This window comes from Mauremys reevesii, linkage group 2 (genome assembly GCF_016161935.1).
Source record: "Mauremys reevesii isolate NIE-2019 linkage group 2, ASM1616193v1, whole genome shotgun sequence".
Taxonomy (NCBI): Eukaryota; Metazoa; Chordata; order Testudines; family Geoemydidae; genus Mauremys; species Mauremys reevesii.
Genome location: NC_052624.1, coordinates 133,447,136 through 133,472,627, shown reverse-complemented (window position 1 = coordinate 133,472,627; position 25,492 = coordinate 133,447,136). Strand labels below are relative to the sequence as shown.

At 41.8% G+C, this 25,492-nt stretch overlaps 1 protein-coding gene across 10 annotated transcripts in view; it reads right to left on the bottom strand.

Moving 5' to 3' along the window:
- Positions 1-25,492, bottom strand: part of TRIO (trio Rho guanine nucleotide exchange factor) — a 437,405-nt gene that overhangs the window by 312,584 nt on the left and 99,329 nt on the right. For 6 of the 10 annotated variants that reach the window (XM_039521976.1, XM_039521977.1, XM_039521978.1 and 3 more), the window contains exon 2: positions 5,267-5,341. In XM_039521976.1, the coding sequence (XP_039377910.1) occupies positions 5,267-5,341 (75 nt within the window). Of the gene's footprint in view, positions 1-5,266; positions 5,342-10,820; positions 10,846-12,659; positions 12,785-12,809; positions 12,816-25,492 lie in introns of those variants that run through there. The other 4 variants (XM_039521970.1, XM_039521969.1, XM_039521973.1 and 1 more) reach the window with 3 other exon arrangements.

The window sequence follows — 25,492 nt, the reverse complement described above, 5'->3', positions numbered from 1 at the left end:
AGTATAGACAAAGCCTAAAACCTGACAGAAACAAACCATGCTACCCGACTGCATGCTTTTCGGTTAGTTACAATTCCATGACTGACAGCAAATTACGGATAATCATCGGTTCTGTGAAACTTGTTCATTTGACTGTGCAACCACAAAGAGTAACGTGAAAGAGTGGGGAGTTGTCTTAACCAAAGACAATACTACAGATCTCAGCATACTCCCACCATCTGAGTGCCTATATGCTATTAATATAAATGACTTCAATTAAAGTAGTCGGATTACATCAGCATGTGCCTACTTAGAAGAACCCATGGACACTACATAATTTCATATTGAGAGCTTTATTCCGCTGTGCACTAAATATGAACAACTCAGCAATGGTTAATATCATCCTATAAAGAAAGAACAGCATCACATGCTGTCAGCTCCGCTGAACTACTCAAATATTATTGGGAGCTATCAAGGTGTTGCTTTTGAAATAAAGAGTTTTAAGCAAGTGCATATGATAACAGCATCAAGTCACACTTTCTGCAGTGAGGATGCATCCTCATCCTAATAGAAATACAAATTCAAGGCCTAGAAAAAAAAAATTAGGACTATGCTTTAAATAATTTTTAGACTTCAACACTGCAGTACAACGTACCTGAAATAGCATATTGTGATGGCTAAACAATGTGCACCTAGCAATAAAAGAATTGGGATTGTAGGGATGACTTTCATTGTAGATTTTTGTCACTGTCTTTTAGTAAGAGACTCCAAGCCTTGAGTTTATAAAATCTAACACTCATGGTGACATGTGAGGCTTACCCAGAATCTACTTTGTTTTATAAGCAAATGACTCCAAAACAATGGGTTTTATTACCTATTACAGTAAGAGATAAATGGCTTATACATTCATGTGTTGACCTGCAGCTGCTGAATCTGTCAATTCATTAGGAATTTATCCACATGTTCACTCTGGAAAAGTGAAATCCTTGTATCACTGTGTAAGAGACTGGACCAATAAAACATGTAGATAATTGGCTAGCAGCTCTGCCTCTGAGCTCCCCCATTTTTATCTGAGTGGTTTTATTCCGTAATTTTGTGAACAAAGTAAAACAAATTCTGCTTGAAGAATGGATTGCAACTGTATATCCAATCACCTACTAGTGACAATGAAATTTAACTATGGGGCACCACTTAATATACTAAAATTAACAGCACGTCTTCATTTCTATCATTTCTCATTTTATAGCTTTAAACTTGACATAGAAACAACTCTTTTAAATTAAGCTTAGTATACAAAATGATCAGCTAGATACCTGTGTGGTGTAAACTAACTCTGCCTTGTAGTCAGTGCAGTATTGCTTCCAAGATGCTGTCAGATTCCTTTTGCTGAACTTCCAGTGACAGTATTTTTATGGTATTAAGAACAGTGTAAGAAATGCAACTATATCTATATCTTGCCAGCAGCAGTGCAACATAAAAAGTTAACAGTCCTTTCCCTCCCATATCAAAGTACATGCATCACTACACTCTCGGAAGAAAACAATTACACAGGATTCAAATTAAATCAAGTACTTCAGCTAGATCAAAGCAGTGAATTAATATACAACTCGCAATACACATGAGCTAATAGTTACAAGAAAAGCTCCTGCGGAAAAGAAGCCCCAATTCCTGGTTACGGTTCTCTGATGGTCAGGCTGGATTTGTGGCAGCCCCTGGTTCCAGTGAAGATTAGAGCAGCCTCAAGGCTACTCTGAACTTGACCAGCAGATGATAATTTCACAGCCTGTTCCAACCACACCCTCTCTCCATGACAGCCTAACTCTCCCCTTCACCAGGGGCTGCAGGAGGAAGCTTAGGAGTGAGCTATACTGGCTCTATGACCATTGGGAGGTTTCCCATGGACTATGGACCCATAGCTAGAGATGTGGCCGTTTCAACCCTCCTAATGGTTACCAGAGCAGTGCAAAGAGAGCAGAGAACCAGGATCTGGACTGAAGTTTACTGGCTTGTCTTTAAATTGTGAGGGATACGTTATGGCATAAATTTTTATGAATGAGTTCAATACTTAATCTTTCTGATACATCGTGCTGATTCAGTGTTCAGCACTCACTCATGGTGTTTTGTTTATGCCATCATGAAGACCAAAAGAGTACCTTCTACAGTAAATGATTAAGTGCAGCCACGTACCAACATACAGGCAGAGTGGGTAGCACCGTCTAGTATTAAAGTTGTCTGATAGTTCTATTTTAAGACCGTCTTCAGTTGCTTACAACTTTGCTGAACTTTGGTCATTTGGACTGAAATTTTCTGGACTGGGTATCTGCTACATCAGGGGTAGGCAACCTATGGCACGCGTGCCGAAGGTGGCACACAAGCTGATTTCCAGTGGCACTCGCACTGCTCGGGTCCTGGCCACCAGTCCAGAGGACTCTGCATTTTAATTTAATTTTAAATGAAGCTTCTTAAACATTTTAAAAACCTTATTTACTTTACATACAACAATAGTTTAGTTATATATTATAGACTTATAGAAAGAGACTTTCTAAGAACGTTAAAATGAATTACTGGCACACGAAACCTTAAATTAGAGTGAATAAATGAAGACTCGGCACACCACTTCTGAAACGTTGCCGACCCCTGTGCTACGTGCTGGTGGTTTTGTTTTGTTTCAAGTTTTCAGCCAAAACTATTCCATTCGTGAGAACAAAGTTAGAAGGGTCGGGGAGGAACCATGATTTTGCCCATGCTGAAACAGACTCCTTTCTTGAGAAGCTCTAGCACTCCCATACTGTTGAGCAGGGACTTGAAATTTGGCAAGGGGGTGGCCTCTTTGTCAGGGATTTACTTTTTGCCATCTTTGTGAAAATCCACCCACAAGTTATAAGCCTTTGAAAAATTACTGTTCGCATATGTGCGGTAGAAACTCTGAGCTTAGCACTAAGTTCTCAGGAGATTTCATCCACACTAGGCATACTCCAATCCAGGCCTGAGCAGGACTTTCCCTGGCAACTGCAGTTTGGGCTGAAGTGGGCCATACTCGAGTCAGACATTGGAACTGAACAGTAAACCCTTCTCTTCGGCACTGTCAATGACCCTCTGCTTGCACTACTTAGTGAGGAGCAGGAAGCCATCTGATTTGAACATGGAAGGGACAAGAGCCAGACCGGGGTGGGGGGGTGGGGGCAGGAAATAAGATTAGGAAAAGAAAAAATAGATCAAGATTGAGTGTGGCGCAGCAGATGGGAGAGGGGACCTGGGACTGGGAGTTAAGTACTTATTCTATATAGAATTGCTGCCTTTTCTCACTATTTTTCACTTCTGTACATAGATGTGTTTGACTATTAATAGTGAGCTTGTTTAACAGCTTGCCAACTCTAAGAAACCAATTAGGAAGGAATGCAAAAATGTAGTATGCCTATAAGTGAATTGATTTAACAGAACTATTACATTTCCAGTACAGATCTTATTCAGAAATTTATACCGTGTTCTCAAATTTCCTATATGTTTGTACATGTACTATTTTTAAATCTTAATGGTTTAATATAATGACCTGATATAAGTCCCTTGTAAATAAATTTCAGAGAAGCTGGATACAGTTTTACCAGATAAACTAACAGCACCTGTAGCGACACAATCTATTGAAAAGCTGCTAATTGCATTTTTCTGCAATAAACCAGTAAGTCAATATTTTTTTCCTCACCCTAATCTTCCTGGGTACTGAAATGGGCAGTTCTTATAGCTGGTATAATACATTTAGAATCCTCTATGTTGTGATTTGTTGCATATCCTCTCACATTTACACCAACATAAAAACATGGGGTGGGCCCACGTGACACTAAGCAAGCTCCTCCAGAACCATCCCATTTTCTCTGGGTTCAGATAAGCCATATTAACACTACTCCACTATGAAAAGCAGCAAGGTACCATTCCCAATATCCACTTAGCAAACATTTTCAAGTTGCAGGGGGGCTGCCCATTTTTTCTACCTTTTTCTTGAGGAATATAAGTGAAAAATGTTTTGCAGTCATGTTGTTGCCACTAACTCACTAGAGTGACACCTAAATATTCCATTTACACTATGCCATAAAAGATTATGGCACATGACAGAGACCTACTCCCAAGGGAGTATTTTTCCTTGAACACTGGGGGAAGAAGTATGCAGGTGAATAACGGAAGGTGACAAAGATCATTAAGTAGCCTTCAGTAATTAATACATGCATCACTGATGTACACTGTTTTAATATAAGAAAAACCCCGTCCTATTAGGAGAAGACTCAAGTTATTGGGCTTCAATGAAGCAATGCATTTTGAGAAAAAACACAAAACAGGGGAAAGGGAGAGCAAAGTCCCATGACCCATACACTCAAAAGCAAACAGTAGCATCACTGTGTTAGGTGCCACTACACCATACCAATGAGCACTAGCCCAATCTGAGGCACTGTTGTGTGTCTGAATATTTACAGATAAAGACCTTTCTGCAGTTTTAACACATAATTAAACTTAAAAAAAAAAATCAAGGCTGAAACTGTCCTCTGCAAGTGATTTCTCGTTTACAGATTATGGGCTGCTTCTTAATCTCAACAGTTTTTAAAGCATTTAACTCAGAATGAAGCCACAGCCGAGGCCTAGTTCACAGGAGTACGTCATTAAAAGATAAGGTCAGCATTCCTTTAAGGAAGGTTTCCTATCAATGTGCAGGTTAACACCAAACAGCTGATGTCTTTGTGAATCTAAACCACACTTTTAAATCCTTCCATTAGTTTGTAGACTAGCCAGTACTGAACTCCAATTGTATACTGGAGACATTGGGGGGGGAGGGGGCGCGGGTGTAGAATCACGCCTCTCTCAATGCAACGCTGGTCAATTTTGTCTCTTGATCAACTAGTGACAAAGGCTTTACAGGTCAAACACACAACCCAATGAACTGGTCAACACACTTGTGCTATTTTACCACATTTCCAAGCAGAGAACAAATTTAAGGCTCATAAGACAGGGAAAAAACAGAGGAAGGGAAAAGCATTTTGAGTGAAGTGGAAAAAGCAAGTAATCTATTGTGGAAAAAAGTTGCCAGTGATACTTTAATTTCACGTCATTGTACAAAGATAAATATTGGAAAAAAATTATGTGATAGTTCTTATTGTACAGGTGTTGAGACATACAAATATTTAACACTGGTAGGCAGTTTTACCTGGTATTTTGTGGACATGTAAACTAGTGTTTTTTTTCCTGTGGCTGTCAAACACTTCAATTAAAAATACAATGCATGTTAGTAAGAGTAAGACTTTACCTGAAAGATAGGCAACTTTTTCCTTTAAAATTGGTAATACTTCCATAGCCTTCATTTCATCATTTTTGCGAAACCCTGGAACACATAAGAAACAAGGAAATAAGTCAGCGGTTTGATATGCAATGTAAGCAGGCTTTCAAATCCCATCTACCTAATACATAAAGGAAACATTTACCTTCTTTAAATGTACCTTGAAGCCTACAACTTTATTTAAGTTCTTTTGAACCTATTAATGAGATCTCAGTAAGTTAGAATCTTTTGTAAACTCCATTTTTATCCGATAAAATTTTACCTATGCAAATACACGAATGATCACTTGAGAAGTGTGTATACATGTCATGTAACAACATGGTCAGTGGGCAACCCTTAATGGAAGATGAAGCACTGAAGTTAAGCTTTTTCAAAGTAGATAAAAAGAACGGTCAACTTAATTTAGTAGCTCTCACTTTGAATGGTGTTCTGATACCAGTCTTTCACATCCTCTTCCAGCAAACAGAGGTCTAATATGCAACTAATGGCATGAATCCTTCAAGGCAGCAAGCAATGGATTTCAGTCACCTACACACTACTTTACACACCATTTTCAAAACATCTCCATAAGCAAAACTAAAAGTATCTTACATGCCGATTCCTTTCTAGGTCTTGGCTTCTACTGGTGTGAACCTTAGGAATACTTTGCAAAAACCAGTGAATATTCATTCATCTCCACCTTTTACAAGCCAGGGCTCACAAAAAGAGATTTGAGATGATCCAAAGATCCAGCAATTTCTGATTACACCAAAGAACTGTCAACTGGCCTTTAGCAAATAGTTTTACTACTTCCTAATTCAATGAGGAATTCCATTGATTGTTGCAAAGCTTACCAGAATAAAAAAATTCAACTAACGTGCCAATAAATTCTTTCACTTAGAAGCTAGTACCATTAAGTCTTAGAAGAACACAGAGAAACTTCATAAGGATATCACTGAGTTGTCAAGAGGCTTGTGTAGTCTCTTGTTCAGAAAGAGTCGGGATGGGGAGGCTAGAATATTCTAAGCAGTAGTGTTACATTTTCCATTTATATCCACAGAAGTTAAAAATCATATTTTAAGAAACTGCTGCAAGTCAGCATAAAAAACAGACTTGTTTAATAGTTGCCACCAAATTAGAAAAACTTTCAGCACCAGACAGGCACTAGAACTGCAGCTGGGAGTGCTTTTCCTAGTTCATGTACACAAACACACTAGCTCTGCTCAAACTAGTGCACTAAACATAGCAGTGTAGCTGGGGTAACGTAAGTGGCAGCTCAGGGTAGCTGTCCGAGTATGTACCCAGGGGGTACAAGAGAGTTTGTACTCAAGCAAGTCCAAGCTACCTGTGCTACACCTAGCTACACCGCTGCTTTTAATGCACTAGCTCAAGCAGAGCTACTGTGAAACTGTCTGCCTGAGCTGAGAAGCATGCTCCCAGCTGCAGCACAGACATACTCCAAGTTCCTGCATGTTTAGATGGGAAAAAAAGCATTCACTTCATGGAGAGCAAGTGACATTTTAAATCTCTTGCATGGTTCCTCTTAAACCCCTTTGTAAATGTCCAGCATTCAAAGTAATGCCACCCCATGGCCTGCAGCTAGAACTCTGTTTGCATCCTTCTATCTCCCTTTTCATCTTCCAGTCAACCACATACATAGTGCTTAGAGTGTCTTGCTAAGAGAAATTTTTCTAAGGTGCATCATTAATGCTTCCTCACAGGCAATCTCTTCGGGAAATACCTGCAAACAAGATAAAACAAGTTTCTCATTTGCAGAATCTGTTAAGTCAACAAAACAGGTGGTATTCCATGGGTGGAACATCACCCCGACTAAATCATAATTCATAATTTTTCAATTGTATCTTTTCAAAAAAGATTCTTTTAAAAATCAAAGTCATCCATTTTTTAGCCACATTCAGCATTTTAATCGCAAGATTTTATGCAGATTTTAAAATGAAACATACAAGACCCCCTAAGGTCTTGAATCCTCCAGAAGGCCAAGTGGTACAACATATAATGCACCTTACACAAGCTCATTCTTGCCCCCCACTCCCCAGTGGTAATTCGTCCCAAGTGAGGGAAGGTGGCTTTGATGTTGCCTCTGCTCCAATGAGTTTCTGCTAGTTGTTCCCTGTTAACTAACTGTGACTTGACCTCTGGCCCTTTCTTGTCTCCTTCTCAAGCCATAATCTCAGAATGGAATCGAGACTGGGACTTAGAGTACGTCTTCACTACCGGCCGTATCGGCGGGTAGCAATCGATTTCTCGGAGATCGATATATCGCGTCTCATCTAGACGCGATATATCGATCCCCGAACACGCTCCTGTCGACTCCGGAACTCCACCAACGCGAATGGCGGTAGCGGAGTCGACATGGGGAGCCACAGACGTCGATCCCGCGCCGTGAGGACGGTAGGTAACTCGATCTAAGATACTTCGACTTCAGCTACACTATTCACGTAGCTGAAGTTGCGTATCTTAGATCGATCCCCCCTCAGTGTAGACCAGCCCTTAGGCTGCCATCTCTGAATACTAACTGTGATTACCTAAGGAGGCATGCCTTAGGTTCAGTATGTGCATTTCTTCTCCTCGAGAGCTATGGCCAGTGGTATCCAGTGACCACACATCCTTCTTAATGCCGTATATTTTTAATTAGTACCAACACATTTCAGAGACAGATCTTAAACCAAAAACAATACTGAGGCCTATCTTCCTTAAAGCCTACCGTCTCTCCTGGAAGCTTGGGACGGCTTTACTTCAGACACTCCTGCATGACCCGTCTGATTATGTCATTTGTTGTCCCCAGGAAGAACTCATTGACAATCCCCCCACCCTACCCCCAAGTCTTAACAGTTAAGAATCGCTTTGATCTCTAGGCTCCCCGCCTTGGCAAAAGAGCTGCATTGCTCTGGGCTGGAGCCGGGAAATAGCACCTTCACCACTAATTATTTGACCAGTGTTTTGTAACTGCCCCTAAATTTATCAGGAAGCTGCTTATCTAGAGCTGTTGTCTTGCTCTCCTCCTCGTTCTTCCAATAGCCACCATTAAAAGTTAATGAAAACATTCAGATTACAGCCCAATAAGACAATATAGCCACAGAGCAACTCTCACTATTCGGATCACATATGGTATCGATAAGTTACAGGTCAGCATTCCTAGATTACATAGCCATTCCACATCCAACTAATGTGGGGGCATGGTTTGAAGTTTTAGATCCCTGTTTGAGCATCACAGGTCCTGCAGGTTGCAGCTGCTCAAGGAGCCACTCATGTTCTGGAATGTAGAAATCCCACGTAGCAAATTTTTGTTGATATATCCTAGCTCCCCCCTATGGCAGCTGTATCTCTACTGGGGACAAGAGTAAGACCAGCAGCTTTAGATGAAAAGAACAAGTCTGCCAGCATGTTTGTAAATGCATTTCTTCTGCAATAGCACCGTTACCACCAGCTCTAGAAAGGTGATAGTATTCTGCAGCCTCTCTTTCAAGAGGCAAAGTTCTTTAGTAATGCTCTGAGCTATCAACCCTAAACCTGCTGTGAGTTCTGTATACCACTCCCTCACCCACCACACTGGATCAATTAAAGATGCTGATTTTATTAAAGTTAAAGTGAAAAACATTGTTTTATCTGATAGAAATTCATGCAGAAATAATCTTATTGTATGGGGTTAGTTCTGTACGTTAGAGTCTGCCTTAGGCTCCAATTCCACTAGATACCTAAGAATGTGTATAATCCCACTGTCTTCAATGACTGGCTAGTGAGGTTAGGCACTAGATTAAGCACCTTGCTAAACTGGGACCTCCAGACTTACTCACTGCAGCTGATTGTGCCCTTAAAGGCTCAAGGTGTATGAGTTTCATGTTCCTGTCCCCTTAAGAGCCTATTTCTGTACCTGTTATACAATGGTGAATTTACTGGAGGCAAAAGACAGCAGGGGTTATATTTGGGTGAGAGGGTGCTGGAGGAAAGGAAAGAGCATGTGCTCTTTTTAACTCCATGGGGGAGTGATCATGCCAATAAATAAAGCAGCCCGTTATCTTTTTTAAGGTTAATTGTACTACAAAGCACTTATGATTTGTAGGTTTAGTAAGACTTATTGAAGAAAGTCATTAAATGTACTCAAGAGCAGTGCCAAAAATATCTGCACTAATCTCTACACAGCTCAGCAACCTCTGAGCCAGCAGTCTTTATCACACATTAATGGAGGTGATGTCATCCTTTCAAACCAGGCCAGTCTGCAGTTGCTGCTGCTGTCTTTTTCACTGCAGTGCCTGCAGTATTCAGAGGATTTCGAGAAGCACAAGGTGGCATAGTGTTCAAGCAAACAAAGGTTTGAAATGTAGAAGCAATTCTATACGTATATACCTACATTGAGAGCTTTAACTGAAGAATGGACTTCTAATTCAAGCATGTATAAGAAAAAATGTACGATTGGAATTCTGAAGCTGACCACATTTCTCACACAATAGCATTTGCAGCCATTCAACACAATATTTGCCTGTATAAAGTCTCTATTTAACACACCGCACACTATTTCTACATCAGTTTTCCACCACTCAAAGCTAATATAAAGCAATTTCTCGCTTGCTGAATACCCGATTTTAAAGAGAACTTGTAAAATTACATTAAGAAAAAAGAGTAACAAATAGCAGCTTCATTTATAATTTATTTTGGTTTGTGTGTACCAGGGTGGATGTGATTTAAATCAATTTGATTTAAATCACTAGTCAGGAAGACTCGATTTAATCATGGATTTCTACATAAAAGTGCATTCTTGTTGGTTGTTATAACCTTAATACATATTCTTCACAACTCAGAGATAGATGTAGGTTTCATTTTTAGAAAGTACACACTATATATTTTTAAGTGATTTATTTTGAAAACGTTTCAGATTAGTTTTACAGCTATATCAGAAAATGAATAATTGTTTGGTTATTTCATTTACCAAAGGTAATTGAAGCAGATATTTATGAAATCACTGGGAGGTGAACAATCACCAATTCAACACAGTATCAGAGGGGTAGCCGTGTTAGTCTGGATCTGTAAAAGCAGCAAAGAGTCCTGTGGCACCTTATAGACTAACAGATGTTTTGGAGCATGAGCTTTCGTGGGTGAATACCCACTTCGTCCGATGCATCATGCTCCAAAACGTCTGTTACTCTATAAGGTGCCACAGGACTCTTTGCTGCTTTTACAATTCAACACATTAATCATTAATATTTGGAGGATTTTCTTGCCATGCTGTATTAGGAGGAGATCACCACCAGACAGACATTTAAATTGTTTTATTTAACTAAAATAACGTTATATATTCTGGTTTCTTTTCTTCAACAGCAAACATATAATATTTTAACAAAACAAGCATATAAATCTTTGAACTTAGTTAAACATTAAAGTTTTTTAAAATCACTTTTTTTTGTTAAAATTGTTTTCAACTAAAATAGTTACATGAAATATTTAAAAAACAATTAAATTGACTATGTCAGCCAACTCAACATGAGAAACTTAAAATATTGGCTTCTGCAGCTAACTCAGTCGTCTTCACCTTCATTTTCCTGTTTGTTCATTATCTGGAAAAGAAAAACAAGCTTTCCTGCTTTTTCAGGTCCCAAACGATTTCTCAATTTGAAATGAATTAATCCAAAGAAGAAAATATTCCTTCTACACAGGCAGAAGAAGCTACTGCTGTTAAAAGTGAGATTATCATTTCAACAGTCTCTGAATCCAAGTGCTTAAGTGACTTCCACCAGTTCACTGGTGTGACCTTCTTTAAAACATCATCAGCAAACATACATTTCTTCAATAGCTCTTATTCCGAAACTGGGTCTTACGGCTTGCTGCCATTATAGGTTTTCCCTTCTAATGAGAGAATGGTATGGTAGATCTCAAATCAATGAAGGCTTCACTCAGAAAGACCAAGACTTCTGGAATACGCTGTTCAAACACTTTCACTTTTGTTTCTACCGCCTGTCCCTCCCTTCTCACATTTATCTCCAGACTTCTTCTCCTTGTCCAAATCTATTCCACCCCCAACAATCTTCTATTCATTGAACTTTTTGAAACTGCACTTTTAGAATGAGGTATGGGGTTGACTCTGTGTACACAAATTTGCAGAGGGACAATAGAGTTGAGGTCTGTTATTTCTCACCTCTATGTATTATTTATCAACATTTTTGCTGTTAACAAGCATGTTATCTCAGGAGACACAAATCCACAGTTTGAGAACTGCAAAACTAAGCAACTCTGACGGTATCTTCTAGACTGAGCACTGAGACCCGTTGGGTAGATAGAAAGATTAACCTAAATCATCTATAGAGAAGCCTCATGAACCCCATAAGATTGGGTCCGTAATCCATGAACTATTGGAACTCATTTACAAAACTTTTCTTATACATTACATGGATATATTGTCTCATACTATAGAATTAGAATTTATAATCCCTATTCCATGATGAGACGTCTTTGAGCTATAATGTATCTTAATTAAAACTATCTTTAGATAGGATTTTTCCTCAAAAAGCATTTTATCAAAAATATCTAATTTAAATTAAAAAATCCAATTTTTATTTTTTTTATTTATAAATAAATTGGTTTTTCTCCACCCTGGTGTGTACTACCCCTTTCTCTTACACTGCAGAAATCTAAATCCTGTCACTTTCATTTGCTATTCTACAGTTCTGTATTGCAAATCCGGAAGCTAGCTGGCACCACTCACAATGTGTGGAAAACCACTTCATATGGAACACAACATTTAGATCTAATGGTATGCAATTCTACTGCACCATGCACTTTCTTAAGAAGAGAGGGAAGCCTGTTTGTCTGCTTCCAGATCAGTGCATACGCAGGATGAGGTCACCCTGCTGCTGCACATGAACCAGGCAGCAGACAAACGTCTGCCATTTTCACAGCTACACACACATCAGTTGCATAAGCAGAGGCAAAATAGTCTGGTCCAAAGACAAGCTTCAGTTTTAAATTTCAAGTAATAATTGGTCAATAAATAAAGAGAAAAACAACTTAAGCTTCATAGTTTTCCTTTCAACTCACCTGTACTCCACAGCAAGAACGGTAATGAGTGCAAGCACCGTAAACCTGAACTACGATTTCCAGAATGGTCTTTCTGTATTTTTTCAACAAATCTTTGTCTACATACTATTCCATAATTCCAAAAGCAGAATTATTCCCTATGAAGAGGTATGTCTCTTGCTAAATATGGATCAGTTAATTCACCTGGATAATATTCCAGTGAGGTTATAAAATATGACTCAATTTGTTTCCCTAACCTATACCTGGATTACCCAACAAAGAGAAGCAAGTTCTTTAGTAAAAGAGAAAGAAAGAAATTAAATATATTAATAAACCTACAAGTGAATAAGGTACATACTGAGTGCGGGAGAAACTTGGGGAATGAAGCTTTCTTCCCAAGGTGAGAGCCCTATTTCCCAGTTCTCAAACGGTCTTCTCCCTTTTCCACCAGAACAGGCTGTGGAATTTCAGATTTACTTCGACGTGAAGAGGAAGTCTCATATCATACCTGAAACTATTAAAGGAAATTTCCATATAATTTAATAGGGTCTAAAATAAGTTTGCTAAGAGACCTAGAATACATATTTGGCTCGAAATCTGATCTTATAGGTGTGCTCCTTCTCCAAGGTAACAAAAGAAATTAGTGACAGAAAATGGCCATCTGTAAAAGGCATCTCCTTTGTAGAGGCAGTACATTTTTAAAGCCTTTCAAGAAGCTTGAAGAACAGATTTTATTTTTTAAATCAGAAGAAGCCTCAAACAATTAGGTTGAGAACATTTAAAGCCCATCTCGTTAGCTCTCTCAAAAGCACATTAAACTAGAAAGATGAATTCTCACTTCTGTGGGTGAAGTGGAATCACAAGCTGGGGCAAGTCTACTGCAGTGTGCTCAATGAGACAGTCTAGTGAAATTCTCATCTCTAAAAGCAATTCCCCAGGTGCAGTGAGCAAAGAGAAGCAACTTGCTCTAATGCTAGTTTTCATTTCCTTCAACTTTTGTTCTGCTTAAGAACTCAAATTGTTGCAGACAGAAACCGTAGAAACAAAGTGACACGTTGACCACCAGACCTTAACACCTATGGTTCAGTTCTGTGTATTCTGCAATTTTTGATAAAATACATAATGTTAAGTGCCGTTAGTACAGTTATGTGATGCAACCAAAATGACTCACCAGAAAGTTACATCTTGGGAACAAACTAATTTCCAGTTGCCTATTGAAAGACTAAAAAAGGGAAGGTGAGTCAAGAGTAATGGAATTCACTAACTCCTAGTCATGGTCCATACCACTTCATTACTGTTCCCTCCATAGACCAAGCAGAGAATTTGACCACAGCCCTCCCACCTCCCTGACAACCCATTTTATTATATAAAAATTTGCTTGCTATCTGACAGTATTATAAAGCTCCGGTTCTTTTCACATGTCCCCTCTTCTCATTTATTTTACGTGACAATAAAAGGGTATCATTCTCCCACTTAGGCACTATATTCCATTGTGCTGGACTTCATTGGTGTTTTTCAATAGCAATGTGCAAATACACCAAGGCTGATACCTAAAGGACTTTATTCCACGAAAAAGGTTATTTCAAGCACAATTGAAGTGGTCGTTTCATTCTAAGTTTAATTAATGCAGTGCTTGTGAAATATACCACAGTGACTGCTTGGGAGATGTTTGTCAACTAGCTACAAAACCAGCAGGCAGTGACACTGCAAGATTTTCCATGCCTTAAAACTCTGACCTGAGTAAAGAATTTCTGGGATAATTTAATTCCATCTCAAATAGTCAGCAATGGTGGGTATTAGTGTGAGCTGTTAAGTGCAGGCGGGAAAACTGTGTTGTGGACTCATGTATAGTGTCTGAAACCAATGAATATTTGGCAACAGTGTCTGAATTCAAAAAGTATTAAAAAAGCTATAATAATGAACGAGAAAACTATGAAATCGTAGATAGTAGTTGCCATGTTTCTCAGGACTAGACGCCATTAGTCTCAGTTTACTGTAGGTATATCTAGAAAGTCTCGTGGTTGTGTTCTTGAGCTTACAAAGTGTTCCAGCAACCCTTTTTACTGCAATATATAGTGGTCATCCCTAACTTGCCAACTGCCTTAGTTCTCTTAATCACTCTCTTTTAGAAGAATTCTAGATATTGCCTATAATTATCAGTTCAGGTAGTACGGAAGTAACCCAATCTTTGGAACTTCAGCAAGGTTCAAAGGCAGATTACAAAGGTATTCACTAAGGGATGCAATTTTACTATTTCCCCCCAAGTTTCAGTCTAAAGGAACCAGCATCATCCACCCTTTGGAAAGAGCAATTTATAATGGATGTGCTGGCAATCCCTCAGCTCAGAGGACACCATCAGAATTTTAAAGTATGACTAACAGGTCGTATTTAAAAACAAATGTCATTGTTATTCCTCTTTGCCAAAAAACACACACAAAATGTCATCCTGTTCAACTCACTCAGCCTCTGAATATTGTGTAAGGGCATTCAACAAGCGGTGCAACATACCAAACATTATGTACCTTAGCATCCATGTAGTGGTGTTTGATCACACATTCAAAGTTAGACTGTTTAATGTTAGCCACCTCTAGGTTTTCTAACATGTGTAGTTACAGTGGAATGAGAAGAGAACAATTTAATCAGAAATATACCTCTACCTTTAATTTCACCATCCACATTGGTCAAATTAAGAGAGGTCTATAAGTTAACATTAAAATACTATCCTCAACTTTTAGGAGACTTCAAGAGCACTGAGGCTGTTGTGCTTTTGACTAAATCAGCTCTGGTCAGGCTTGACAACTCACTGGTCACAAGACAGTACATCAAACCTTCAACTGCTCATCATGATTGCTGCTCCGGATACCTTACTTCCCTTCCGCTCATCTATCCCATGCACCCCCCTCCCCACACAACCTGGGAGGAATATCCTGCACTATGACCACACTTTATTCGTCAGACTGCAGGGCTGCATGTGACTCACAGACATGCATGTAAATTAGAATGGACAGCCTGGAACTACTTCAACACAATAGAGAATGGAATTTATTGCCAGTTTTTTAGCTCTTGGCAAAAAACAAAAAACAAAAAAACCCAACAACCGAATGCTAAGTACAAATGCACACTATCTGATATCTGTTTTGTGACCCATTGTTTTGGACGGTATACAATGCACTGTTCCCTTGCTAGTACCAACTGTATGTGAGACGGTGAGGAGAACTCAGAGACACCACACAATGGCCGCAAACAATTTGCATTACTCCAGTAGTACATTGAAGCAATGTGATTTGTTGCCTTGTAAACCTCAACATAACAATGAATTTAAGGTATTCAAGTTTTATCTTGTTTCAGAAACTGTAAGATAATTAACACACCAAAAGGAGAAAGAGCATGAGAGATGTGAGGGGCTGAGACAGACAGGTGGTTGCTCTTATGACAGCTGTTAAGTGCTCAGAAGTGATTTTAACACATATTTGAGACATTATACAAACCAGAATGCCAGCCCCTGTTCCAAAATGCTTACAAACTGATTTGATGACAAGCCATAACAGTTGAATGAGTACTACAAGCAGTACTACAAGGGGTGAACGAGCAGGTGGACAGGCTAATTAATAGTTGTAGGGGAGGGGAGAAGAGGGAACGACCTAAAATGTAATTGAAAATAATCCCCGACTGGATCTATCGTGAACAAACCTTTGAGTTTAATATTGTGGTCACGCTTTATAGTAAGGCTCCATTTAAAGTTTAAAGGTCAATTCACAGGTAACAAGTAATTGGTAGCTTACCACCCTGGCTTACAACCATTTACAACACCTTCCACTAAAGTGCTTATAACACATTCAACTGATGTTTATAGAATAATGGACGTTAAACTGTTAATAAATGCAAAATTAGTACCAAGGGTGACCTACACTGCTTCCCTGATATTCAGTAGGTTGGATTTTTAAACGTATATATCCATTGGTGTCTTTCTTCTGTTCCTGCCTTTAATTCATCCACTTTTATCTGAAAAATATTATTTCACCCATTAATACTGTCTAAAGCGTCAATATACTGCTTCACTCATGAAACAATAGGCCTTTTATGTGCTGTTTTTCACCATACTGTTCTTCTCGCCAGCTCCATATTTCTTAAATAAATAAATAAATAAATAATAATAGGAGATATACCAATCTCCTAGAACTGGAAGGGACCTTGAAAGGTCATTGAGTCCAGCCCCCTGCCTTCACTAGCAGCACCAATTTTTGCCCCAGGTCCTTAAGTGGCCCCCTCAAGGATTGAACTCACAACCCTGGATTTGGGTTTGGGTTTGGGTTTAGGTTTAGGTTTAGGTTTAGGTTTAGCAGGCCAATGCTCAAACCACTGAGCTATCCCTCCCCCAGGTTACTTCTGTACTACCTGAACTGATACATTATAGGCAATATCTAGAAAGGTTTTTCTATAGTGCTTAATTACATAATTCCCAAATATATAGGTCAAGTAAAAGTGAACAGTTAAAATGTTATAATGACAGAATGGATTTCTAGTACTGCTTATTAATGCAGAAATAAACTATTTTAAGTACCCAGCAAACCAATATACTGTTTTAGAAACTATTAACATCACAACATTATGGTCAAGTTGTGTTGATTCAAGATTTATCATCATCATCCTTAAGTCTTTGTGAAGCCTAGAAAAATGGACTCTCCCATCTGGCTGTTGTTAGTGGGCAGGTATACAAGGAAAAGCATTCCCAGGGGCACCAGCCTCAGCACCATATGTTTTTTCTTCAAAGCTCAATTTCACAACTCTTGCTGATGATCTGCTATGATTTTTTTAATGTGTAATGAGATCGTGTATAGTTACCTATCCCGTCCCAGGAACAGCAGAAAATCCTAACCATTGACTAAGCTGTTGCATTACTCAAGAAAAGGGTGTTTTGTTTTGTGGTTGCTGCCAGTTAAAAGCTGAAGAGTTGAGGCATGAGCCTGCACTTATGGCTATGGGCAAAAACAAAAAAGGAGAACAAGGAAAGACGACCAACTGAAGATTAACACCCCAAACAAGCAGAAGCTTGAATTCTACTCACCACCTTGTGCTCAGCAGCCATGGCAAGTTCTATTTCATTCAGCTGGACATCAAATGGACAGAGTAACCTCTGTCTTAAGTTCTGCTTTGGTACCACACGTTATTAGGAGACCCAGTATATTTCCCCACACAGCAGCTGAGGCAAGTGATTGTGCTGGTCTTCCCACCAAGGTGCAGTCTTTGGGTCTTACTAGCCCTTAAACTTTATTTGTCTCTAGTTATGTGAAACTTGGTAAGTTTCTTTCTAGTTTCACCATTCCTATCCACACTTCCATGGCTCTTTGGTATGTCGATTTATCCTCCAAGAGCAAGTTAAAATCAATCAAGTCTGAGGGAGTTGACCAACCAGTATTCACACAGCATTGTAGTGTTACACGCACTCTTTTTAGGCCACACAATTTTATGCTGTATTTGTGATCAAGCTAAGTTAATATTAAATTGGATCTCAATATAACCAAACAATATTATTTTCCAACATGTATGTTGAACAATTTTAACACAAGTAGTCCAGTATGATCAAGCAAGGAACTTTGCATGCAGATACATTGACTTTTCCCTTTTCATGATCTTTGAATGCAATAATCTTAAATACCAGTAATTAGTTAAAGTTACACTAGATTTTGTGGTGGGTTCAAGATTCCCTTTTTATTGGCTCAAGAAGAGGCAGGAATAATCTGCAGCTAGCTTCACATACATGCCAGCTAGATTCAGTGTGACACAGGAATCTATTAAAGATACTTAAAAGGCATAAGCAGCAAAGAGTCGTGTGGCACCTTATAGACTAACAGACGTATTGGAGCATGAGCTTGAGCTTTCGTGGGTGAATACCCACATGCATCCGACAAAGTGGGTATTCACCTACGAAAGCTAATGCTCCAATACATCTGTTAGTCTATAAGGTGCCACAGGACTCTTTGCTGCTTTTACAGATCCAGACTAACACGGCTACCCCTCTGATACTTAAAAGGCATAGTTAAACAAGTTACACCAGAGAAGTGTTTTTTACTGAACAGATTTTTTTATATATATATATATTTTTCTTTAAAAGATTCATTTGTGCAATTACTCTGGATACGCCAAAATCTCAATTTTAAGGTCTCAGTAATGGATAGAAGTGAGCAATCCACAAAGAACGAAAACCTGTGCAATTCACTTCTATTTAAATGAGCAAGTAGTTGCTAATAGCAACCTGCTCTCCCTCTCCCAATCATAGAACAAGAGGATAAAACCGGCATCCAATGCCTGAACGGATGTCCACAAGCTTTCATGTTTGTGATCCTGTGTTGTGAAAGAAAGGGTAATTCAATAGTTCTGGATAGGTGCATATGCACACCCAGAACATATGTGCAGTATTATCAAGCTGAAGGTAATATCAGCCATAGAGGAGACAAAGTCACACTGGCAATAATTCAACTGTATTACAGATGCATACTAGCTCTTGGGATGCTGAAGCGGAGCAGTACAGTGCTATCTGTGTGAAGCCAATGACAGTGTGGGTACTACATGATTAGCAGCACTTGCAGCAGAACCCATTACATCATCTTTGTTCAAAGCTGAACTATCACTGAACCAGTGAGGAATATTTTATTCGCAGCACTTAGCCTGGAGCTGCTTTGCCTCATTTCTTGAAATACTACTCTCTAGAAACCAGTTAGAAACCCTAAAATGCCACAAAATTTGAAGATTTACATAACTGTCACAAATCATTGCCATCTTGCCTCCTTATGTGGTTTACCGAGTCATCTGGGCAAGGCAGCAAGAAGGGGCTGTCTCCCCTCTAGCGAAAGCCCAATTTAGCAAACACAGCACCTGATCCTCTTGCCTTTACTCAGACAAATGAATTAAACTTCAGCAGTAGTTTTGCCAGAATAAGAGCTAAAATATTTGGCCCATCAACTGATTTTGTCTTTTTCCACGAGGGAGGTGGGTACCGTACACTTAGTCACTCTCCTAACAGAGTAAAGGAAGAGTGCCTCCCACTCCTGCCAATACCACAGTAGTTTGCTGGACTAGTGTTGTTTTTTAATTATGGGGAAAAGATGCAGCTGGAAATATTTTAGGGCTGTGTTTCATGTACATATTGCAGAGTCAAAGTTTACTGTCCTCTGAAGCAGGGGTTCTCAACCTTTTCCTCTCTGAGGCCCCCCAACATGCTATAAAAACTTCAGGGTCCACCTGTGCCATAACAACCATTTTTCTGCATATAAAAGCCAGGGCCAGCATTAAGGGGTAACATTCAGGGCAACTGCAACTTCTGAGGGCATTCTGCGCCAAAAACTTAAACATTCTGCACATTTTATTTGCCAAATAAATGTGGAGGCTCCAGCATGGCATTGAGGAGCACAGGCCACTGGCTGCCCAGAGGTGGGAGATCACTGTGCAGCTCTCCCCTACCCTGGACATTGACTCAGTGGTGAGGCTGCACCCAACCCTGACACAGCACAAAGACTGGACCTGCCCCGGGGGGGGGAAAAAAAAAAAAACCACACACACACACACACACTCACTCACTACCCGGTGCACCAGATGAAGGCAGGCAGGCTCAGCAAGGCAGGATCCAAGTGTGGAGGGGTTTAGTGTGGGGGACCCAGGTGTGGGTTGAGAGGGTTCTGTGTGGGGCAATCTGGGTGCAGGTAGCTCAGTGGGGGAGCCAGATGCAGGGGGATCTGGATGCACAGGGGCTTGTTGGGGGGTTCTGGGTGCAACGGTAATGGGGCAGCAGGGGGGTCCAGGTGAAGAGGGGGGTCTGGATATGGGGGGATAGAGCTTGGTAGGGGGGCGTGAGTGGCTCGAGGGGGTACAGATGCTGGGGGTATGGGACTCAGTGGAGTGGGGATCCGGGTGGCTTGTCAGGGTGGTCCATGTGCAGAGGGAGTTGGGCTCACGGGGGGGGGGGGGGAGTTCTGAGTGCGGAGGGGTGAAGATCAGCGGGAGAGTCTGGGTTCTGGGTGCACGGGGGTTGGGTGCTTGGGGGAGCAGCTCCTTATACAGGGATCCCTCCTCCTGCAGCTCAGGAGCGATGAGTGCAGGAAGTGGGGGGGCTAGGAGGTGGGGCGTTTACAGAGCTTCCTGCAGCTCTGAGAGAAATATAGGGGTGGGTCTGACCCAGCCCAGACACCATGCAGGGGAAGAGGAAGTCCCATCCTCCCCAGTCCAGCTGGGACTAGCACCTGAGCCTGACGCAGGGTAGAGAGCCAGGTCTTCCCCAGTCCCACCCCCTGCACCACAGTGATTTACCTCTCTGCTGGCTGCCCTGGGCACCCGAAACATACTGCTGCGGAAGGTTGCATGGCCACTCTTGTGGATTCCCCTTGCTTCCCTGTCAGAAAGTCATTTTTCTGCGGGGAAGCAAAGAAAGCTGCAGGGGACATACATTCGCAGTGAAGCAGAATTCCCCCAGGAGTAAATTGCCCGTGGCCCTACAACACAGGAGCCCCCACAAAGCTAAGCTGCTCAGGCTTCAGGTTCAAACCCAGGTGATGGGTCTCGGAGCAGCAGGGCTTTGGCTTTTTGCCCTGGGCCCCAGTGAGTCTAATGCCAGCCCTGCTTGGCAGACCCCCTAAAACCTCCTTGCAGCCCCTCCACCGAGCCCTCAGGCCCCTGGTTGAGAACTGCTACTCTTAAGCACTCCACTCAGCTACATCTCAAAAGTTTTCCTTACGGAAGCTGGGAGCTTAACAACATTTTAATTCAAGTTACGTTACGCCTGCAAGTAGACACAAATTATTATGTATGCAATAGGCTCAGTAGTTTTCACAAGTCTGCTAAATCCTGAAAGTGCACTTCTTAATCCAGATCTCAAAGCAAGTCAAGAGGTTATCACCAAGTCATCTCAGACTAGCCCAGATTCATGATTAAAGCAACTGCAGGCTCAATTTTAATAAGGATTAGGCAGTATATGCAAGATTAAGGAAACAACCAACCAAAAAGACCAAGTAAGCAGAATGAAGTGCTGAAACAATGAACTCATCTGTAAGACTGGTGTAAAATTCAAGTTACCAACTGTGGCATTTACAGTTTTATAGATCAATGTTACATCAAAACAGTGTACTATTATAGATACAACCAACTCCAAATATTTAGTGCACAAGCAGTTACTTTAACAGTCACCATTTTTAATTGCTTATAATACAGTGAAGCACAATATACTTAAATTCTGACCATGGCTAGAAATGGGCAATAGCTGTTTAAGTCTCAGTGTGTTTATCACCTGCAACTAGTGGCTGGTACATCACATCCAGTTTCAATCTCTGGTTTGCAACTAAACACTGTCAGAAGTTAAATAACTGAAAGCAAAGATTCCAAAACTGCCATCCTTACTTGATGATCCTATTGACTATACCAGACATTTTGTTCATATAAGGACTTCTGAATTAGGCACTGCTACATACTACTCCTGGGGGAATTCTGCGCCACTCCATGTGCACAGAATTCATGTCCCCAGCAGATTTCTTTGCTTCTCCACAGAAAAATGACTTTCTGATGAGGAAGCAAAAGGATGCCACAAGAGTGGTCATGTGATCCTCCCCAGCGGTATGTTTTGGGTGCCGAGGACAGCCAGAAGAGGTTTAAATCACTGTGGGGCAGGAGGCTGGACTGGAGAAGACCCGGCTGGTGGCTCCTACCCTGCGCCAGGCTCAGCTGCTAGTCCCGGCTGGGCTGGGGAGGAAGGGACTTCCTGTTCCTCTGCACAGCATCCAGACCCACCCCTAGATTTCTCCCCAGGCTCCAGGAAGCTCTGCAAACTCCCTCCCTCCCCCCACCCTCTTCCTGCACCCATCACTCCTCGGCTGCAGGGGGATGGATCACTGTACAGGGAGCTGCTCCCCCAACCTCTATTCATCCAGACCCCCTCATACTCCCCTCCCACTGAGCCTCACCCCCCTACACACAGACACGGAACCCCCCCTGCACCTGGACCACTCAGATGAGTCACTGGCACACTGATCCCCACGCCACCGAGCCCCAGGAAGCTGCACCTTGATCCCCACCCGAGCCCTTGATCCCCTAGCATCTGAACGCCCCCCCCACACACACTCAACTCCACACACTCAGACCACCCTGGTGAGCGCTATCCCCCCCATGCCCAGACCCTCCTTCCCCCCGCTGAGCTCCAACCACCTTCACCTGGACCCCCCTGCAGAGTCCCATTGCCCCTGCACCCAGAACCCCCCAACAAACCCCTATGCATCCAGATCCCCCGCCTCGCATCCAAATCTCCAACTGAGCTGCCCGCACCCAGACTGTCCCACACAGAGCCCCTTTAACTCACGCCTATCTCCCACACACACTAAGCCCCTCCACACTTGGATCCTGCTGGGCTAGGCCTGGCTGCCCACACTTGGTGCACCTGGAACAGAGGGGCAGGGCCCTGGGGCATTTCTGCAGCAAGTCCGATCCTTGCACTATGTCAGGTTTGGGTGCAGCCTCACTGCTAGATTCATGTCTTGGGGGGGGGGGGGGGGAGAAACGCGCTGGCTGCACAGTGATCTCCAACCTCTGTGCAGCCAATGGCCCGTGCTCCCCAATGCCATGCTGGAGCCTTCACATTTATTTGACAAATAAAATTTGTAGAATTTTGCAGAATTTTAAAATATTGTATGCAAAATTTTTAATGCTTTGGCGCAGAACGCCCTCAGGAGTAACATACACATCACAAGTGTTGAGTTCAATGTCTGAGCAACTTACTTCTCGCTTTCAGTTGGACAGAAGAGTGGCTGCCCATCAGCTTCTGGGAAAAAATTATCATGTTCGCTGCAACATGCAAAGCACTTTAAAGTGGCTTGAGATCTGCCTACTTAAGACTCAGATATTGTCACAGCTGCAGTCAGCAGAGATGCACAGACTTTCCTCATTTAGACAGGAAGTAGCTTAGTGACTTGGAAATCAGCTACTGCATCTTTATCCCCTCCTTATTCCAAGGTGCTGTTTTCCCAGGCTTTCAGACAGGGTGATAGTTATGAGGCCATGAGATACCATCTGAGCTGTAAAGGGTAGGGAAAACAGGATCAGAGGTAGTCTAGGCACATCATGTGGCAGTTCCCAAGGGGGTTTCTGTGATCCAACCCATTATAGTATGGTGGGCCATGAATGCTCACAAAATTGGGGTTGGGGTGTGGGCTCTGGGGTGGGGCTGAGAATGAGGAGTTTGGGGTGTGGAGGGTACTCTGGGCTGGGATTGAGGGGTTTGGAGAGCAGGAGGGGGATAAGGGCGGGGGAAGGGAGTTTGGGGCGAGGCTCGGGGTTGCAGGCTCTGAGTGACACTTACCTCATGCGGCTCCCGGAAACAGTGGCATGTCCCTTCTCCAACTCCTATGCAGAGGTGCAGCCAGGCAGCTCTGCGCGCTGCCCCATCCGCAGGCACTGCCCCTGCAGCTCCCATTGGAGGACATAGGCGCTGGAGGGGGGCCATGCCAGCTTCCAAGAGCCGCCTGGTGTGGCCCCAATCCAGTGCCTCAGGCGGAGCAGGGCCGAGTTTACCCACCACTGCTGTAGAAAGTACCTTTCATAGATTCACAGATTTTAAAGCCACAAGGGACTTTGTGATTATCTAATCTGACTCCTGTAAAACACAGACCACAGAAGTTCCCAAAATATTTGCTAGAACAGCTTTTAGAAAAACATCCAATCTTAATATAAAAATTGTCAGTGAATTAGTCCAATGGTTAATTATTCTCACTTTTAAAAAAATTATGTCTTATTTCCTGTCTGAATTTGTCTAGCTCAGAGGTAGGCAACCTTTCATAAGTGGTGCGCCAAGTTCACTGTAATTTAAGGTTTTGCGTGCTGGTAATACATTTTAACGTTTGTAGAAGGTCTCTCTCTATGTCTATATTATATAAACTATTGTTGTATTTAAAGTAAATAAGGTTTTTAAAATATTTAAGAAGCTTCATTTAAAATAAAATTAAAAAGCAGATCTTATCAATTCCAGCCACCAGCCCCGCTGAGCCCACTGCCGGTCTGGGGTCCAGCCGCTGGCCCCGCTGAGCCCACTGCTGGTCTGGGGTTCCATTCATTCAGCCAGCAGTGGGCTGAGCAGCTCAGTCCACTGCCAGTCTGGGGTGCCCGTAGCACTCAGCCTGCTGCCGCTCTGGGGTTCTGGCTGCCGGTCCCTTGCCAGTCGGGGTCCCAGCCACCGGCCCACTCAGCCTCCAGGCTGGCAGCGGGCTGAGGGGGGCTGGCGGACAGGACCCCAGCTGGCAATGAGGCAGCAGCCAGAACCCCAGAGCAGCGGTGGGCTGAGCCCCTCAGCCCACCACCACCACGTGACATCAAAAACTGGTTCACGTGCTACCTTTGACACACATGCAGAGCCCATTATTAAATATGTGTTCCCCATGTAAGTACTTGCAGACTGTAATCAAGTCACCCCTTTAACTTCTCTTTGTTAAGATAATCAGATCAAGCTCTGTGAGTCCATTGTGCTAAGTCCAATCCTTTCATCATTTTCGTGACTCTTCTCTGAACCCTCTCCAATTTATCAACATCCTTCTTCAATTGTGGGCACCACAACTAGACATAGTATTCTAGCAGCAGTCACACAACTTTCTACTCCAGTTCAAGATTCTCACTTATACATCCCAGGCTCGTATTAGCTCTTTTCAGCACAGTGTCACACTGGAAGTGTATGTTCAGCTGATTATCCACCACGGTCCCCAAATCTTTTTCAGAAGCACTGCTTCCAAAAACAGAGTACCTCATCCTGTAAGTCTGGCCTACACTCTTTGTTCCCCAAGTTACACATTTACTTTTAGCCGTATGAAAAACACAGTTTGCTTGCGCCAGTTTACCAAGCGATCTAGATCACTCTGAATTGGTGACCTGTCCCTCTTTATTATTTATCACTCCCCCAATTTGGGTGTCATCTGCAAACCTTATCAGGGAGGATTTTGTGCTTTCTTCCAGGTCACTGATAAAGAACTGATCTCTTAGGGACACCATTAGAAACAGACTCCTTCAAAGATGGTTCCCCATTTACAGTTACATTTTGAGAGCTATCAGTTAGCCAGTTTTCATCCATTTAATGTGTGCCATGTTAATTTTATATTGTTCTAATTTTTTTAATCAAAATGTTTGTTACCAATTCAAACACCTTACAGAAGCCTAAGTATATTACTTTAAAAT